We start from the raw sequence: 20,835 nt of genomic DNA, 5'->3' as shown, positions 1-20,835 counted from the left end.
ATCAAGAATAGAGAGCTGGGCTCTGTTGAGTTTGCTTCGTAGTATACCCCTCGGGTCTCTTGAGATCTATTTACTATGGACGTGCTACTTCACTGCCCATTCTCACACTGTGCCTCATTTCGTTCATAAAAGTTTTGTTGTTGTTTTTGTGCGGACATGCACGCTGTTGTGTCGGGTCGGGTCGGGTCTGATCGCAGTCATGGTTGATTAGGGGAAATAAATTATCGGTTCTACGCGTAACCATTTTTGACACAAAATGATCAAGCTACATTTTAGGTGCGTTACGCGTGTAGTGTGGCCGCACCTTTAGGGATCACAGTCCACCGGTTGAAATCCACTGCTCTAGAAAACCGGGTCATGATGGGGGTTCAAACTGAAAGACAGGTTATTACAAATATATTTACCAGTATCTCAATATGTCTCTGTGTTAAATATGTGGAAAAATAAGAAGATTTAGTTCCTTCAAAATCACTCACGAAAGTTTTATTAAATTAAATACTAAATTGGTTCTCAACAATTGTAAATAATGTACTGCTAGTGTTGTGTGGATAGGACTGTCCAAGGCATTGTGTCCGTGTGGAGCTACCGCAGCTCCTGATCCAGCACTCTTGATTTGGGTTGAGTCTTGTGTCTTCATGTTTGGGCTCCTCTCTCAGGCCCTTCCTCTGAGCACGGTCGAGACCTGCTGGAGCTCTTGGACGAGGCCAGCAGAGCTTTGAGCTCTTTGACCTGGTTCCTCACCACACGCAGCTCCTTACGCAGTTGGTTGATCTCAGTGATCAGAGTCACATTCTCCTAGAAGAGTAGACCACAATCACAGATCACTGTCACAATAAAGCTGTGCTCACACTTACAGGAAGTAAGCAATTTATTTATGTTAATATACGTGTTAAATCGTATTTATATTCATACAGTGATCACTTATAAAGTGTGCGAGCTTCACAGGACAGGACTCTCAGTCACCCGCTCTGCATGTAATCCGCAGATAACCTTTTCTGGGATCCCACAACCTGTTATCCAATCAGAAGAGAGAATGCTACAAACTGGCACGTCTCTCTGCCCATGCACGCACAGAGAAGCATGGCACCGCCCGCCTACGTACTTTTCGCTCAATTGTCATTTCCCTTCAGTATCAGTCTGGGTCTGCGGTATATTAGTGGGATTTCTCAGCCAGATTTTTTGGCGGTCCAATCAGAGAACAGAGGGAGTGGCTGAGAACAATGACGTTGAGTTTCAGTTTTAGTCAAATCCTTTCTAATGTCCAATGTTCCTGATTTCCGTCCACAATGCAGAACGCAGCATTGGGTCTGCACAGGCGAGCCTGTCACTGCTGTTACACCACAGACTCTTCAAAATACACATGACTGCCAAAACTGCCGCTAGAATGAACGTAACTCAAATATGACAGATAAAAAAATTAAAGGCCCTGGCAACCCAAATCCACTAAATCCTTGTAACTATGTTATTTTGGGGGTAAAATCAGTGCTAATATGTATATGAAAGGTTTTAGGAATATCTGTTAGCCCCCCGCAAACATACTGTAATGTCAGTTGGTCGACCATTTGAATAATCCTGATTCGAATGTTGCCTTAGTTTAGAGCGAGCTAAGGCTTGGGACGTCACGCAAATGATCTCCGTTCTAAAATGCATTGAGACGGCCATTTCTGATTCAAACTTTGGCTTACGTCTCTGGCTTGGGATGTCACACGTTCTAAAAAACAAATCTATACAATCTCTCTGGTGCCGTGCAAGAGATACAGACTGTCTCTTTGCGCCTGAGCCTACACTCAAAGCCCCGTCTGAGCGAAGCAGCGTGTACCCCGGTGAAACACAGTGATGGTGACGTTCACAGTGAGACCTCGCCGAGCCGCCGTGCAGAAAAACTATGTGTTTTAAGACTAAATGATCACCGGGGATTCCTGCACGTTAACGTTGTAGAGAGGACAGGCTTTCACGATCCGATTGTGTCCCGAGCCCTGATACACAGAGACATGTCTCCAAACTGACTGTGCGACTAACTGCAAAGTGAAACAACCGCCTCGCTACGTTAGTTTCAGTCTACAGCCGACACAGTTAATAGCCTATAATCACCAACTGAGCATTGACAACGTTTAAATAAAGCCTCTCGTTCTTATTATCATAAGGGCTTTGATGCAAATGATTAAATCTGAACATTACGGAGGCAGTGTTGGTGTGTAAAAGTCCTCTCGACACATCGTTCTCTATCCAAGCGCACACACCTCTGTCCCGGCCGCATCTGAGTGCGCAGCCAGTGCTCCACCCGAAAATAAATTAATAGCCTAAACACAAGTTGGACACAAGCCCTGAAGCTGAATGATCGCTCTGGTAACGGTCAGTCCATAACTGGACGCTGAATATTAGACCCCGAATATAAAACGACCTGACTTGTTACGACCTATTCCCAGGGGGAAACCCCTTCTTATAATCAGCCCAATAGCCTACGGCAGGGGTGTCAAACTCATTTTGGTTCGAGGGCCACATACAGCCTCTCTGATCTCACAATCCAAATCTTTAGCTTTGTTTTTCAGTTATATGCTTTATAACTCAGCCTACATATGTAACCTACATTATCACGGATCACAAGGGATCTCTGTAGCCCCCAGGAAATGTCTTAGTAAAGGTTGCTGCTGGCCATGGGAATAGGAGGTGCAGCGCGGCAAAAATTTTGGGGGTATTTTGCTCAAAGATGCCAATACGCACTAATGAAATAAACAACTGTTTATTTGAATACACAAATACAACAGGCACTGACCTTACAGTTGTCCAATTTTGTTTACTATATGTACAGGGACACATTTTGTGCAAACATGCAGACAGTACAAAATACAATTAAATAAAAGTGCAACTTCTACTGTTTTGATTTATTTTTAAATACAGAGGTTATTTGTTGTTTTGGAATACGTTTTTCCCAATTTAATTTAATTTTAATTTAACTTACTTTTTTTTTAAATGCTCAGAAATGTGTGCTCTACAAGTCGCGGGCCGGATGTTTGACACCACTGCCTTAGACACTTGACACAATCAATCATCAATATTAGCATGCTATTTGGCCACATATATTGGCCTATTTACAGCCCTCAGAAAACTGACAGCTCTTCTTAGATGCAAGTTCATCAATTCATGGCTTAAAATCCTGAGCTGTAGAACTTTCAGCAGACATTACTAGCTGTAAGCCACGTAAGTTTCCTAACAGTTGGGAGCGTATGCGACGTGCGGATATGGCACAGGCTCAAAAAAAAAAAATATATATATATATGTTTTTTTTTTTTTTTATCAGAATTGATTCAAATCGGCCGAATTGATTCGCGGGCCAGATCAAAACGTGTCGCGGGCCAGATGAGTTTGACACATGTGGCCTACGGCATGTGTCACCGCTGCATGTAACAACATTCCATTGGTGATGCATTTTTTTTTAATCAATGTAGCGAGTTATTATTTAAGGGCAGGCAGAACTTTTTTTTTGTTCGTACTCCCTTCTGGGAATAGTATGTTTCTGCGGCTATGCCTGAAGGCTACTTCAACAGCGGGTCTCTCCACACTGTTGATCTGTCTGGACAACATTAGCCTGCATGCTTAGGATCCAACTGGCTGGCTGGTTTGAACTCATTTGATTGTCTTTTTTATATTTTATGAGTTTACTCCTTGTGCTCTTAATTCAAACCGCATATCGCGTCAGCTCACGTGATGAGAAACATAATCAGACTCCGTTTTTCTCTCTCTCTCTCTCTATTCCCACTCCTATCCTCAGAAAAAATCTGATTTTAATCGTATTTTTTTGCAAGTTAAATGGGAAGTAAACTAATAAGAGATAACAATAAATATGAGACAGAGACATTTTTATATATCTTCATTGTGACACTGACACCTGTTTCAATTAAATAGGTTGTGGTTGTGGTGGGAAAAAATAGCCTACAACTAATTGCAAACCTATATAGGCCTAATAATAATAAGTTACTTTCTGCAAGTGATGCTGAGCTCGCAGCTCTCAGCTGTGCCAGCGCATTCACCGTTGCTAGGGAAACCAGCTACCGTCGCAGCCGGTGCAGCAGTGTGAACTGCCAGTCAGGCTCGTTGTGAGCAGTGTTGGGAAAGTTACTTTAAAAAAGTAATTAGTTATAGTTACTCACTACTTGTTCCAAAAAGTAACTGAGTTAGTAACTGAATTACTTTATAATAGATGTAACTAGTTACCAGGGAAAGTAACTATTTGCGTTAGCCTACTGTAAAAAAAAAAAGTTGCTATAGCCTATGTCAACAAATTTGGATTTTTCTGGGCAGTTTTCACAAGTCAGTTGAAATGAGTAGAACAGACAGGTAGGCCTACTTGTAGGCTACATAACCTTCAATATGTATTGCACATCAACAGACAGCAAGAGGTTTATCCTGCACTTCAATAGGCCTAGCCTATTTTGTTCTCAACAAAAGTAGTAGAGGAAACTGCTGACTGTACCGTGCTGATCTGCTATCACTGGATTCAATTCAGGGGTGTCAGCTAAAACACTACTTAAGGCCAAAAACGTCAGACTATGAAGCATGAGACGATGAGAGGAGGAGTAAGGATTTATCCGCTGTTTATTTCTTCTTTAACATGCACAGCAGCATACAGATCCCAGGAAAAGAACAATAGCAATATTCGGCTCGTGATGACAAGCTAAACAGCTGTTGCAACTGGCGAATCGCGGCCGTTTAATAACGTGCATAAATTATATTAGAGATCGGGAAACTCCATGCACTTACTCACAATGATGCAAACAAACTCAGGGAGAGCACGTTTCAACCGTGGATTGATAGGTGGTTACTGCGCCAACGTGCACGCTCGCTCACACAACAGAGAGAGAAAGAAAAAGAAACTTCACCAAACAGCGCTCCGGCTGACTGACGTGACGGCACTAACTGACAGTTATGATGTAATCCACAACACAACTTAAAACACACCGGTCTCCTCACTAGCAGTTTGTGTAGTATGGAGCCAGGGGTGCGTTCGGATTACACAGTTTATTCAATCAATGTAACGCACCACATTTAACGTTCAGTAACGATAACGGCGTTGTAACGGCGGAAAAAGTAATTAGTTAGATTACCCCGTTACTGAAGAAAGAACGGCGTTACCTAACGCCGTTCTTTTAAACGGCGTTATTCCCAACACTGGTTGTGAGCATGTGCAGCATTTTCAAGTTTGCGTCTCGTTGTGTGGTGAATCTTTGGTCTGAACTGGGCTTAACCTGCTCAGCGCCATGACTGAGAGAACGTTCCCTTACAGAACGTTATTGGCCACGCCCACACCGCCCTGCAAAATGTTCTAGACAGCAAAAAAGCTGTTTTTTAGACGACATTTTATAATATTTATGAAAATGTATTTTTAATCGGATAATTGTAAACAGCTTATAGAGAAACCCAACATTAATGTCATATATCTATGTCTGTGGGTTGCCAGGGCCTTTAAGGAACATAAGACTTGAGAGACTACTGATTGGTCAGAGGAATGGTGAGCGTCTGCTTTATAACTTACCTTCATGATCTTGACATAGACTTTCTCATGCTCCTCTGCAGATTTGCTCAGTCTGATTTTCAGACTACTGACAGTCTTCTCCAGGTGATCGCGCTGGCGACAGAACACCATCTTAATATCCTCTTCTACATTGCTGTTCCCCACCTTGGAAACAACACACAGGCACATACACAGTTTGCACATGTTTACACATGTAAATGGCTACTCTCAATAAGACCGTATGTTAGCGAGTGGAGTGCACCCTTCCAGTGTTTATCCTGTTTTAGCCTCTACTCCACCATAGCAGCCACTCACCCTCTCAGTCTGCGGTACATAGCGCGTATAGAGCATCTGCACACCATCCTTCAGTTTCCTGGGCTCCTGGATGAAGCCCACACAGTTATGGAGGTCTGACTGGAGACGCTGAAGATGCGTCTCTGAATCTTTCACCTAGGCAAAGAGGAGATGATAAAGTCTATCAGTTGTCCATGTGCACATTAAAAGGCATATTGGTTGCTGTATTTAGGGAGAGAGAGAGAGCGAGATAAATCCCTTATTTCAGTTTTGTGCATCAATGAATACTAAAACTTCAACTAAAGCTGAGGCTTCAGCAGCATACAGTAGTTGGTATGAAAGACCCACTTTGTGTTACTGTCCCCCTGCCACTGCTGATATAAGCATTTTAGACTGTAACTTTGAAATATGGCCATTTGATTTCACTAGACAAACCCAGAATTCTCATCTTAGCTTCAGCTGAACTTTGGAATTATTTCTTTAATAAAAGGAGGAATTATAAGATTACGATTTGAATGTGCATGTGTCAATATTGTATTAAGATAGACATGGTGAAATGTGTACCTATATTTTAATGTAAAGACATGCACTAAAGCATACTTATTGAACTTATCTATACGCAATTATAGTTAACAATGGCTACATTCCATCTAGGTGAGCCAGTTCCAGGGCTCTGGCATTGTGCATGGCTAACTGGGATAATTGAATGGAGCATGGTCATTGGTACTATTATTTCTGGCTGTGCTTTTTTTGAAAATGAAAAGGGTCTATTTTTAGGGTTATTTAAAGCTATAGTGCGTAACTTCTGTTGCCCCCCCCCCCCGAGGTAAGTAAGCCTTCTGTGATCGCTAATGGATTGTACACCTTCTGTTGTACGTATTAGCAGTAGAATCAACAACCGAAACATTTTGTGTGTTCCCTGCTGCAGTGTTGGGGGCGGACACCAGTTTGTTAACGCTGTCATACTAATGATCTGCCTTGCAGCTCTAGACCAGGTTCCAGTCTGTCACTAGCTGGTCAAAAGTTATTAAAGCTGGAAAAGTAGCAAGTCTAGTGGGTACGTGTGTTTGGTTGCTGCAGCGGTGTTGGGTCTGTGAGCTCACTTTCTGCATCTCCTTTTGCATCTCCTTGTCTTTGGTCCTCAGTTTGAGCCTCAGGTCGGACACAGTGAGCTTCAGTTGAGTGTTGCTCTTGTCAATTTGAATCAGCTCCTCCTCCAGCTGGAAAAACAACGCATCACTGTAATCACTGCAGAGATGCTTTATAGTGTCAAGCAAACCTGATGGAGACATATGCTATTAAGACTTTTCCTAACATGACTACAATATATGCTTTCTTTATTTCAACATGCGTCATCAGCATGTTTCCATGAAATGTTAAAAAAGGAATAATTACTTTGACGTGTACATAGAACAAGATGAAAATAACAAAACCTTTTCGTAAAATGGGCACATATCTGTAACTATTTATACAACGCAAGTCGTTTTAGTGAAGCATGTACCCTGTACTGAAGAATGCTTTTAGAAAACTTTCTTCATTATTCACGCGCGCACACACACACACACACACACACACACACACACACCTGATGGATCCGCTCCTTCTTGTCATTGATGTCCTCTTGCTGAGGCTCGGTCTGGTTCTGTAACTCGTTTAACTGGAAATCAAGAACAAACTTCAACTTCTCCAGTTCCTGGTTCTTCTTCTTCAGACTGGAGATGGTCTTATCCTGTATGTGAATAGAACACGTGTTTTTACTGCGTTTTAATAAAAGTATCTAATATTGCAATGGCTATTCAGCAGGACATCATCTCCAGATTGATGAGGACCTACTGTCCATGTATGTTGCAGCACATTGTCTAAACTGTACAGGCAGGTTTTGCTGTTAATCTCCTCAATGACTAAAATGCAGTCAGGTAAATCTCAATAAAGTCATACTGAATACAGTATATATAAAAAAAATATATATAAAACCTACCATCAGGATCTCATGATTTTTTTTTTAAAGTCTAATAATCACCTAGTTTCTGTCCTAATACCTCAGTATGGTAACCCAAAATGTAATTAGTCATTAGTCAGGTTTAGGTTTACATGCACTTACACATGCATTTCATCATTGTGAAACTATTTATCATATTTATATGTTTTTATATGAAGTCATTTCCCATGTCTGTGAAACATTTTTGTGTTGTTATGAAAGTTGTATTTTGCTTGTGTTGTACAGCCATTTGTCTGTCCATTCCATTAACATGTTCTAGTTTCCAACTAAAATGTAACTAATTAAAAAAGGTAAATGTCCTACTGTACAGACGATCCCAGTATAAAGTGTTGGAGAATGGAACCAAAATGAGCAGCTTGAAGATGAATAATAATGATGAGAATAAGCCACCTTGTCCTGGTTGGTCTTTTGGTGTCCGGAGATCTGTTTCTTCAGGTCCTCGATGTCGCTCTCCAGGGAGCGGGTCAGCCCCAGCATCCTCTGACGCTCCTGCTTCAGCTTGGTTATGTCTGTGTCTTTGTCCTCCACCTGTCTCTGAAGACTGTAGAACTGTGACAACACAATCACCAAGCCAGAGGGTTAGAAGGCACATGTTACAGACAGTGAGCAGCATGGATTGGACTACACATACCACCTGGCCTAACAGAGAAAGTACAGTGGTTACTTTCACAGTGGAAGATAAAGCTGCAATATGGTACAAGGTCGCTGCAACCTCACAATATGTAGAGTCGTAGTACCACTTGACTTCCAAAATATGATCAGTTCATAGTAGGGATGGGCATTTTAAGAAATTTCATTGATCGATCATCGGGAAAATTAACGATCAATTATCGATTAATCGTCATCTTTTTACATATAAAAAAATGCCAACAGAACATCCAAAATACAGCATTTTTACCATAGACTGTATACAAGAGGTTTTTACTCAATTACATCTTTATTCCAAGATCTTCTAGGCAAACAACAATCCAGAGTGGACATTTGTGCCAAGTTTGAATACTCCATCCCTAGAACATAATGCCTGGCTTTGGCTATCGCTTTGGCATAAAAACATTTCCCATTCAGCCTCCACTGAATAACAGGAGCTTTTGTTCACCTTTTGTGTCATCATTCCCGTTTCTCCTCGCAGGTTGACGTTGGTCTCTTTCTCCGTGTGCAGTTTCTTCTCATACTTGACTTGGATGTGGAGGATCTTCCTCTCCTCGTCCTCCTCCACTTGCTTTATCATCTCTTTAAACTCACGGATCTGCTGCTGTGTCTCCTCCTGACACTGCTCAAAAGAGGACACCACAACTTCACTGCTTTAATGTGGGGGGGTCTCTTCCACTTCATACTTCCCCAATAGTTTTGCCTCATTTCCACTGAGCAGTACAGTTTGTTTTGGTACAAAACAGTGACACTAGGTCTGGCCTGCGTTTCCACTGGTGACAGTAGCATTACTTGGTACACGCTTTGATGCCGGATGTCTATAGCACAATAAAGAAAGAGCTGCATGCCAAAATGTTTCTCTAAACACAAGACTCTTTACACTACTGCAGTGTGTAGCTCTCTCTCTTGGGACCCTTTGGGACGGTTTGGTACCCCAACAAAAGAGTGACAAAAACACTGCGTCACGGTTTGCTTATTTCGGTACCATTTACCAACTTTTGATAGTGGGAATGCAAATAAATGCGTGCCAGAAGGAACCACACGGCTCAGTGAAATCAAGGCTTTTGGTTCCCTCACTGACCTGAGACAGGAGCTGGGTCTTCTCCTGCAGCTTGGCCTCGTAGAGCTGCGTCTGCTCTTCTAGGACTTGGACTTTGCTCTCTTCTGCTGCCCTCAGCTGCTTCTCATAGTCTTCCTGCATTCTCTGATGTTTCTGCTGAAGATCCTGATAGCGCTCATGCTCTACAATCAGCTTCTGGCTGTAGGATACCTCTGTGTGGGATTAGTTGACAGACAGACAGATTGATTTAGAAGATACACTGTCACCTGGATTGTGCTGATCCTGACGTTGTCCTCCTCATACCTAAATCCCTCTGTTCTTTGGAGTGTTTCACAGTGACCGCTGCAAAAGTCTCCTGGTGCTTATGTTCCTTCTTTTCCATCTCTGTCTTTGTGGCCTACAGATACAGCACATAGACAATAAAGGCCTTCACAAATGCAAACCATTTTATTGGCATAAGCACTTCTGTTCTGACTCAATAGAAGCATACAATACCTTAGGTTTTTCTACTTTATTTTCCTTATCCTTTACAAACGTACCACTAGTGACAATATTAAACAGATTGGCCCTCATTTACTAATAAGTGCAAAACTTTCTTACTTTCCGCAAAAATAAATTAATTACGCAACATCGCCGTCGGAACACGTGCGTACCAGCCAATTTTTTTCCTATTACCTTGCGTATGCGGGCGCGTGCCTGTTTTCTGCAGTCAGCCTACAGAAACGCCCTCATTTCTCCACCAGTGGCATTCTGCCAACGCATGAGGGAGAAATTGATGAATTCCAGCAAGGACTCTCACTTAAGAGTCATTTTTTCATAATCTTAAAATTATATTCTTTAATTGCTTTTTTATTCATACCATAATGAAATCTGTACACTTACATTTTATTTGAAAGAAAATAGCAATGCAAACTATTAAAAAAACTAAACTGTTATATTTTAATGTGGAAACTCTAATAATGCTGCAATGCAGTCTTGGACGGGAAACTCAATTTTTATTGGAATATTTGAATTATGAAAAATAGTTATACAATAATTTATGACGTATGAAATTGCATCAGTGTGTTGGTGCATGGTTATTCAATACATTTGGCCAGTGCATTATTAAATGAACAGTTAAACATATTCTATAAGCCTTTTTTAAATGAACGTGGTTTTAATATGCTATGCATTTAGTTAAAAAGTGTTTATTTACATTTTCTAAGACAGTCAAGAGGAAGTTCTAAATTTGTTTACGGAATACGAAGAAATTCAGGTTAGAAAATATTGATAAATCACAGATTTGTACGTGAAACGCTGGTACGCATGGTGTATGCACAAATCTGTTAGTAAAGTAGGGCCATTGAGTCTTGTTAATTAAATGCAGCTTGTGCATGAGCTGTCTGGTGACACAGACCTGATGCATTGCTTTCACAGATTCTATGTGTTGGGTGAACTGGTCAGAAAGCTCCCTCATCTTCTCGTTGTAGTTCATGTCCTTGAGGCGCAGCTGGTACTCGTTCTCCATGTGCAGCTCGTCCAGACGCATGCTCAGTTCCACCATGTTCTGGGTCTGCAGCACAGACACACAGGAACACAGGGCTGGGTCATTATGTCCAATGCCCCTTTAAGTAACCAACACATTGCCATGTGGTCATTGTCTTTTCCTATGTCGCTTATTTGAAGTGAAAACTGCATTTAAACATTGCGGGCGCACACACGCACACACACACACACACACACACCTTCTCCTCCAGGTCTGACTTGGTGACGAGGATCTCTTCAGTGTGTATGATCTGCCTGTTGCTCCTCAATCCGCGGCCCTCCTTGTCGATGATCTTCCACATGGACATGCAGCCGTCTTCAGACGCGGTCAGCAGGAACTGATCGTCAAACGTGATCACCATCTGAGCACATGCAAAGTTAGTCAGTGGACTTCTTTTCCTTAGTTCAGGGATCTCCAATCCTATAAGTCCCATTGTACCAAGCCTGAAAGAATTTGGCACTGTGCCTCACGATCATTTCCTGGAATAGACTTTAACCACTCATTTTCGAGTCTCCTGCCACTTTCATTGATTCTAGATAAATTTGTTTTTTTTAGTAGCTAACTGGAGCCTCATGCAGACATCCGGTTACGTACATTAACATGTGTGTCTTTGTGTAACACAAAGACACACATGTTAATTAAATGCAGCCATTGGTGCATGAGCTGTCCGGTGACACAGAACTGTTGCATTAAAACATGTTTTTAGGCATTACGGTATTAATTAAAAGGAAAGGGCAATCACAAAAATGTCATACCTTTGTAAATGAAATACAATACTTTCTCAGCGAGGTTCAATACTTTTTAAGACCTTATTTTGAGAATATTAAGCTAAATGCTCTTTACAGTAATGCTTTTGAGACCCCGTAAGTACCCTGTTAGTTACATAACGGTTGATATGACAGATTTTGTCTCGTTGTCTAAATATGCCGGTGATGGAAACTGCTTGACTGACCTTGGTGACGGGGCCACAGTGAGCCTGGTACATGATCCATTCCTTCTGGCTGGGTAAGGGGTATCTAATGGCTCTGATGGTTCCACTGGACGTCCCGGTGAAGATGACTCTACCGGATCGAGACACTGCCACAGCGCTGTGAGCCACGTCATCAGCAGTTACCTCCCTCAGGACCTGTGCAAGCAACCACAAAAAAATAAAATAACACAACAATGATAAATGACCTTTTTTTACTTCCCTCCATGGACCATTAGTCAGTGTATATTAAAGGTGGAGTCAGTGATCCTGGAGAATGACTGTTGCCAAAATCACTTTTTGAACATCAGTGAATATCTCTTTACGATCCGAAAAGAAAAGCCAGTGTTAATACACAGCCTGGGCTTTGTAAACGGGCATGTTGCTAGCTACGGTGGGCCCCTTTGTTTACATACCAGTTTACAGAGCCTAGGCTGTGTATTCATTTTGACATAAAGTGATTTTGACAGCAAGCATCCTCCATAATTCCTCCGCCTTTAAGCTCAATGTGCATCCACTCATCGTGATTTATGGAAAACTGATAAAGAGAAAGTCAAAAGAGTAGTGTGCGTTGTTTTGTGACTGACCTGACTATGTTGGATCTCCCTCAGCGTGAGGTCCGTTCCCACAGCCAGGATGCTCTTGCAGTCTGAAGAGAAGGCCACCCCTGTGTAGCTGCAGGACTTGAGGACGCTCTCAGACTCACGCTTGCCGGTCTGTGTGCTCCACTCGTACACCGCGCCATCCATCCCACACGACACCAGCCGGCTGTCGTCCAGGCTCCATTCAATGCCACGCACCTGTAAACGACGTACTATGGATTTTTGAAGAGGCATGGACCTTTTGATGTCCATGTCTCATCTATCTTCATTGTGTGTCTAAGTGAAAAGTTTTCAAATCAATTTAAACATCTTTATTTATTTTTTTTATCGTTATTTGCAAATTAAGAATCCATTCAAAATCGCAGGAGATAAGAATCGCAATTTTTATATGAAACTATTTTTTTCACCACACCTAGCTCAAATGTTTTTTTTTACTGTCAAATGTTTGACAAATACGACCGTTCCCTTTTCCATTCCCTCAGGGTCAAACGGACACACGCTTGTATGATAAACTCACCTTTCCATTGTGGCCCTTCAGATCCAGGATATTCTCAAAAGACGTGACGGAGTAGATGTGAATGACGTTTCCATTTACAGCTGCAAACATGTGGCCACCGTGGCTAAAAGCACACTGAGGGGTGGAGAGAGAAGGTGCAACCACTAGTAAGAGCTCAAAAGTGTGTTTTGTGGCCGTGGTACTTTTAGACATTCTGACGTCAAGCTTATCTATATAGCACATTTATACCTGCTGAGGTGGACCAAAGTGCTGTACAGTAAAAGTGTAAATAGACTCAAACAATAGACTCAAATACATCATAAAATAACATGTAAAAAGTAACAGTAATCTTAAATAATAAAATAATAGTTTAAGTCCTAGAAGTATCTGCTAGGATAAAACGTTAGGGACTTTAAGCAGCGGTGTTTTAGGGACGGCTACGGTGCCAGGGAAAGATTCCAACGGGCTCCACTATCACCTAGCAACACTTAGACCGGCTACTTGCTGCAGTTGGTGTAGCGCTCACAACGTCAAAAACCCATTCTGCCGTTGTAAACAGACGGACTACGGCTTTGACTCGCTCTGACTACAGCGATAGGAGGTGATGACTTAAATTCTCGAATGCTCAAAATTCTACTCGACCGCCGTAGCCGTCCTCTCAACCGTCGTTGCTTAAAGTCCCTATTCTCATCTAGAGAGGAGGGCCAAAGAGAAGAGGTGGGTCTGGGGGATTTGGACTGTTCGGGCCTGTTTCAGGTAGCTGGTTTTGAGGCAACCCGGAGTTTGTTCGCTCTGAGTTGGTGGAAACTCTGGGTTTTCCGTTTCAGGTAGCAGGTTCAATGCAACCGAGAGTCAGTTACTGCGGCAACATACGCCGTGGGTCTAACCTGCTGGATAGGTGGTTAGACCTACCCTGAGTTTGTTTTCACTTTACGCTGCAGCTCCGACTGAAGAAGGAGTGTCACTGTCACACGCGTCCCTGTACAGTTTGAAGCAAAATCACTCCACAGAAATCTCCATCGGGATGTTTTTATCATTTCCTGATGATTTTACGTTTGACCGATCATTTATCTGATCAGTAGCCTTGTTCTCAGCCCTCGGTCCGTTCATATAGGCGGCCACCTTACACATCGTGACATGCTCTACATTCAGATTAATAAACATATTTGTATTGTATGCTTTTTAACGTCTGTGCCACTGAACAGATTTATGTCAGGTGGATTCATGTAACGCTGCGGCTGCACGCGATTGTTACTGTTCACTTGTGCGATCCTAAAGTCACAGACGAGCCCTTTTATATTCATATTATAGCCTAATATGAATATAAAAATTATATAAATAATTATATAATAATTTAAACTGTGATCACTTGAGGAAAATGGATCTGATAATAAATCAATCAGGCTCTTCAATGGAAACTGTCACCTTATGTGTCAGACGTTAATGTCTTTCACTCCCCATTTAAAAGAAGCGACAGTCTGTTTACTGCACAGTGGGCTATTAGGCTACAGCTTCCCAAATACAGCGAATATAAAACACTGTCAGAAATGCTGTGCCGCGCCAGCTTTATTACTTTACTGCTGATATGCGTAACTTTTTAAAATAGACTATGGCTTCTCATACGGAAGCGAAATGATTGCTCTGTTTTTTTCTGAATTGCCGAGGAGATTAGATCAGAGTTATGTGACAATATACCCGTTAATTCTTCTCCATAGGCTACCATAAGCTCATTCGTTAATATTTCTAACTCCAGTGGGAGGAGCGGAGAAGTTTTTTTTTCTTTTTTTGAGAAGTGGAGAAGTGGGAGGATCACGCATTTGTTTCTTCTGTTTCCATGGTGAATCATGTTATCAGCGATCCATTGACGATGGCTTTTATGCACACGCTCCACCCAGAGTGAACACGCTCAGAGTTGATTAACCCAACGCTGATCCACTGTTCTGTAACCGAAAACCCAGAGTTGCTTATCAACCCTGCGCTCTGAGTTAACCAACTCAGAGCGTATGATTAAACCCAGAGTATGTAAAACCAGCTACCTGAAACAGGCCCCTGTTCAAGAGTGGAGGAGAAAGTGTGAACAAACAATCGAGAGAGACAGACAGACAGACACACAGACAGACAGACACACACACACACACACGTAACCCACCTCTCTGCAGCCACGCACAGTGAACTCCTTGAAGGTGCGGATGTCATCAATAAGCAGGTTCATCAGCCTGAGTTTGTCTGAAAAGCCCACTAAAACGAATAGGCCGGTGGGGTGCAGAGCCACACTGTACGCCTCCTCCTGGAACTCTTTGTACAACTCCAAGACTCTGGTGACAATGAACAGAGAAGGGCAACAAAGAGACCCAGTAGTCCTTACTTATACCCTTTTCCCACCAAAATGAGCGAGTCGACAAAGGTTTTTAAAACGCGGATCAACGCTGCTTAAAATAGATGATTGTCCATTTCCCCACTGCCAGTTGACCCCACTCTGATCTCCAGCTGTGCAGTGAGGTGAACACAGAGAGAGAGAGAGAGAGAGAGAGAGAGAGAGAGAGAGAGAGAGAGAGAGAGAGAGAGAGAGATAGAGAAGAGAGAGCTATATTTTATAGTTTTCTTTTTAGAGTGATTATTAGGCTACTAACTTTATTTTAGACACCGTCACATTAAATCAATGTGTCATTCTGAATGTATTATAAGGAATGAGATGTAGTAGGCTAGGCATCGTTGTAAGAGATGCTGATGTAAAATGAAACATGCAGATGTAGGCTGCTGTTGTGTCTACACAGAGTATCTCATTTGTAATTGGTAAATGCTGGTGCTAAAGTGCATTCCAAGACACTAAAGCATGTTTATATAAGTGGCTCTTTAGAATCAACCATCCCAGATCCCTGTGGAGGTCAAAAACTAACAGAAGATGGGATAGTCCTTTTAAAAAGGTTGGTAAATTCAACCAACATTTGGGGACCAAGTCTCTGCAAGTTACATAGGATGAAACTCTATTTGAAGCTTCAATAAAGGTCCAAACCAGACATTGCAGGGCCCAGGCAGGGGTGATACTGTGCAGGCACTGGGTTTACTGCCATAGGGGTTTATTCCTATGTATGTAAACAGTAACACTTGACAACATAATAAAGGGCATTGGTGTGATTTGGTCTCTTACTTTGTTTGGTAGTTCCAGATGTGGACAGAGTGGTCCAGAGAACTGGTGGCGACGATTGGCTTTCGAATGCAGACGGACAAACCAGTGATGGACTTGGAATGGAGGGACTGTGACAGGAAGTCAAAATGTGCTGGTTCCTCCTGAGGGATACAGTAACAAACTACATGTCTAGAGCGAAAGTTGATTTGATGTGTAGAACATGAGAGGAAGAGGCACACTCCATCAAGACAATACCAATGTGAATGAGGGAAGCAATGGATGGGGGACGAGAGAGGAAGTGGCATGAAAGAAGGCAAACAGTAATGCTAATGGTTCGGTGAGGCTATGCTTAGTTTACCATTTTCAAATTCATAGCTAGGGCGTGATAAACATATCTGTTCCAAATGTTATGGCAAGGCATTCCATGTTTTTTAAGTTAGTGGTGGACCGACCAGCTGTCATCCACATAGCCATGTGGCTAGAATATCTAAAGGAAAAAGATATACAGATACAGATGGTGTAAAAAGCAGAAAGAGGGACTAGCTAGTTAAAGGCCTACTTCACCGGTTTGAATATGAAGGTGTATTGAATTCTGAGATCCTATGTAGTATAAATGTGCAAAAAAAATTGAAATTGGTTCATCCTAGCCTGAGAAAAGGCCGAAAGAGTGTTTTTTTTAACCCTATATTAATCTTACTGTGACATCACAGTAAGATAAATATAGGGTTAAAAAAAACCTTACTTTGTAAATATTACTGTGATTTCTCCTACTGTGACATCACAGTAATATTTACAAAGTAATTTTTTGTTTAACCCTATATTTATCTTACTGTGATGTCACAGTAAGATTAATATAGGGTTAAAAAAAACACTCTTTCTGCCTTTTCTCAGGCTAGGATGAACTGATTTTTTTTTTTTTTGCACATTTATACTACATAGGATCTCAGAATTCAATACACCTTCATATTCAAACCGGTGAAGTAGGCCTTTAAGTGGTGGTTCTGGTGGATAGCGATGGTCAGTATCTGTTTGAGTGGAAATGTTGCTTCAAGTAAAAGGAAATGATTTACGACCCAGGAAGGGGTGAGTTTGTTTCATACGTTTTTTATTTCCATTTCTTTGATTTTGCAAGTTAAACAGACGAAATACAATGTTCACATAAATCAAATCTACCAGGAATGTGTTCTTTACCAAATTGCATTGGCCAAAATAGTGCCTTGGCAGAAGAGATTAGATGTGCTGTGGCAAAGGATTTGGACTGACGACAATGACGTCATGGTTAACCGTGTACACAAAAGATTTACCGTGGTGTAACCGTTTAGACATTTTTGTAAACGTTCACACCCCTAGTGCTAATGTTAGAGGTGACGGTTTTACCTTGCTGTTGTCCACGGAGGCCAGGCAGAAGCTGTACAACTGTCCTCTGTCTGTGCTGATGGCCACAGTCTCCTCTGCTGGACTGACACACATGCTGTCAATCCCTTGGCATTCAGCCGGGCTCAGCTCACTGCAGTATGGGTCTGCAGGGATCTGACAGGGAAAGATTACACCTATGATCACTATAGTTCAATTGTAAATTAAGGGTGGTTATATATTCTTGTGTTTTTTGAAGGTGCACTATTAGTATACTTACAAAGTTTAAGAGGACTTACACTACATGCTAATTGTGATTTAACACACTTACTGAAACTGTACACAAAAAGGTATTTGACAGCCAGTGTCGTAAAAGTGCACTTTAAATTTTGAAATCAAATATTTCTAACAATATATTTTGCAGTAGTGTATTTATTAGAAGTACACTTAAGTTCAATTGTAAATTAAGTGTGGTAAAAATACACTATTGATAGTATACAAATATATACATTTTAAATATCCATTTTAAAAAGTATTTAGTTATATACAGTATATATACAGTATATACTTGAAACACACTTTGATAAATTAAAACGCATTTTAATTACACTTAAGTGTAATTTAGTTTAATTACACTTAACTGTATTTGTTCACAGGGGCAGAGCCTCCAGAAGTAACTTTTACTTTCAAACAAATGTACCCTTATCTCCCTGCTTCTCCTATAGCCGTCCTCCTTGGTCTTTTCAAACAGACAGACAGTGCCGGGCCCCAGAGAGCATGCAAAGCCCTTGGAGTAGGACACGATGGCTGTGATCTGAGGCACATTGGGGCCTACATCCCCATCACTGTCTCTGATCTTCTTTAGCTCCACTTGTCTGTGTATTTAGCAAGAACAAACAAACAATCAGTCAAGGATGCAGCAAAACCATAAAGTTGATCATCCGTATTCAAAGCAAAGTTGGCTTGATTGGACGTAAGAGGCAGCAGAGAATGCATCTACTCACTGAAGCCCCAGTATACCAGTCGTCTATAACAACACAAACATTCTCAATGCAGGGCCCTGAGCCAAATCTCATAATCTTCTTCATGGTTCAATAAGGTTTGCTCAGTTGTCATGGAGATACTTATTGTCTTCACTGAGATACTGTTTAAATAAGTTTAAGTCTAAATATTTAAAATTATATAATTGTGTATCTTTTAACACATGTACAATCATCATGTCTTTCTGAGTAATAGCACATCCTCACAATAATTATTAACTTTTTATAAATTGAGCTTTTTGCCTATGTCAATCAGTGTTGACACAGTGTTAGGCTGTGTTCGAAAAAAGCCATCCTAACGTCCTACTCATACTTATTTTGATGTCAATTTGAGTATGTTGTGGTTGTGTATGGGAGTTTGTGTAGGCGAGAAATGCCCGGATGAGTACTTACTGGGCAGATTTTGTGTATGGATCGATAGTTTACTTTTCCTACTCAACCGCCCCACAATGCATTGCGTCTTTTCAAACGACAAAGAAGGTTTCATTCTTTATTGCTTCTCTGACAACCTCGCATACAAAATCGATAGTTAAGTAGACAGTATAGGCTACATGTTGAGTATGTAGGAGGGAGGACGTTAGTAGGGCTTTTCGAACACATATCTATGTTGACCTTGTCTTCTAACCTGCCAGGCTGCCCGGTAGTGATCTCCCTCCGCAGGTCTCCAGACTCAAACACCAGCAGCCTTCCCTGGTCCGTGCCGGCGATCACACGCTCCTCCGTCATCCAGGTGTGACACAGGAAGTTGATGGCCTCCACCTTTGAGAAGCTGCTGGGCTTCAGGGCTCCCTCTGTGTAGCGGAACAACTTGAACACACCAGTTCCACTCACACAGAGCTGCATGTTGTTGTAAGGGTTGAAGCTGACCTAATGGGGATATCAATATAAAAATAGTTGTAAAATGCTCAGAGCTGTGGTTGCATTAAAAGTGCAGCCGGGGATTATGGAGAATGCTTTTTGTCATTTTTTTTTTGTTTGTCGTCAAAATCAGTGAATATCTCATCATGATCCACTACCTACTTACTTTGAACTGGAAACAATATCCAGTGTTAATACGCAGCCTAGGCTCTGTAAATGGTCATGTTGCTAGCTATGGTAGGCCACCTTTGTTCACTTTGTTTACATACCCGTTTACATCTTCCCCAAAAAAATCAAGTGTTTATACACAGCCAGTCTCTTTTCTGCGCACACACAGTAGGCTACGGACCGGTAGAAAATAATGTGGAAATATTTACAGATTTTGACAAAAAGTGATTTGGTCAATAAGCATTCTCAATAGTCGCTGGCTTTAATATTTTTATCATCATTTATTATACAGCATTGAAAACTCACCTGGGATACAGGATTATTTGGGTTACTGGTCTTCACTGTTGCCAGGACTTTCTGTTTTTCCCAAAGCCAGAAGATGAGCATCCAGTCTGGGCCAGCCGTTTGGCCTACCAGGTACTTGGAATCAGGGGAGAAGGCCATGCATATGTACTCTTGAACAGGCATGTCTCCTGCAGCCAAGACTTTTCTCTTCCTCCCTTGCTCATGCAGTAGGTCGAACACCGTGATGGTGGCCTTCTCAACACCACACTCTGACACGGCCAAGTAACGCCTGTTGGCACTGATGGCCAGAGCACGCATGCCCTGGCTCTTCTCTGAGCCTGGAAGACAGATGGAAATAACTTAGGCCTATATTAGAAACTATGGAATTCCATAGCAGCCTATAGGCTACTAGGCCCTACCACAATATGTAATCAGGAACTCAGAAATTGAGACTAATTTGGCAAGGAGTTAAAAAAATATTTAAATAATTGAGTTTACCTGGAAAGAACCTCTGACACCTTTGGACGGTGTTGTAGCACACACAGTTATTTCCGGAGGGGAAGACGACAGTTTGCTCGTCGAAGAAACACAAATTGTTTCTCACACCTGTCCGAAGGCCCAAGATGAAATGGGACTGTGCAACAACAGCAGCCATTGTTTTTTTATGTTTTGAACAAACTTTAAAATTATAAAAAACCTACAAAGAGTCTCAAAACAGAACGACCAGCCTACTTCCACAAAAATATCTTCAATTCGTTTTTGAAATCAAAAAAAGGAGCTCACGCGACTTTGACTAAACACGCCGACACCGGGTGTATGAGTCCCGTCGCTAGGCAACTCAAGATCCGGCGAGGACCTGCGAACTCACACACCCCTCCACTCTAGCCTACTTGCTCTCTTGTTA

General features: G+C 41.7%; 1 protein-coding gene across 1 annotated transcript; it reads right to left on the bottom strand.

The window, feature by feature from the left end:
• Window positions 1–633: 633 nt before the first annotated feature.
• cfap57 (cilia and flagella associated protein 57) lies at window positions 634–20,586 on the bottom strand (the record flags this gene model as incomplete). Its single annotated transcript, XM_080026648.1, has 21 exons — window positions 634–795; window positions 5,531–5,674; window positions 5,825–5,959; window positions 6,907–7,023; window positions 7,389–7,532; window positions 8,193–8,351; window positions 8,899–9,072; window positions 9,532–9,722; window positions 9,814–9,907; window positions 10,907–11,062; window positions 11,235–11,396; window positions 11,988–12,161; window positions 12,590–12,802; window positions 13,122–13,235; window positions 15,250–15,415; window positions 16,249–16,388; window positions 17,605–17,757; window positions 18,281–18,455; window positions 19,246–19,487; window positions 19,953–20,269; window positions 20,430–20,586. 21 exons carry the CDS (start codon window positions 20,584–20,586, stop codon window positions 634–636), a joined length of 3,489 nt encoding a protein of 1,162 aa, XP_079882774.1.
• Window positions 20,587–20,835: the final 249 nt, after the last annotated feature.

Source organism: Ammodytes marinus, assembly GCF_949987685.1.
Source record: "Ammodytes marinus genome assembly, chromosome: 4".
Taxonomy (NCBI): Eukaryota; Metazoa; Chordata; class Actinopteri; order Uranoscopiformes; family Ammodytidae; genus Ammodytes; species Ammodytes marinus.
This window is presented reverse-complemented; position numbering and strand designations above follow the sequence as displayed.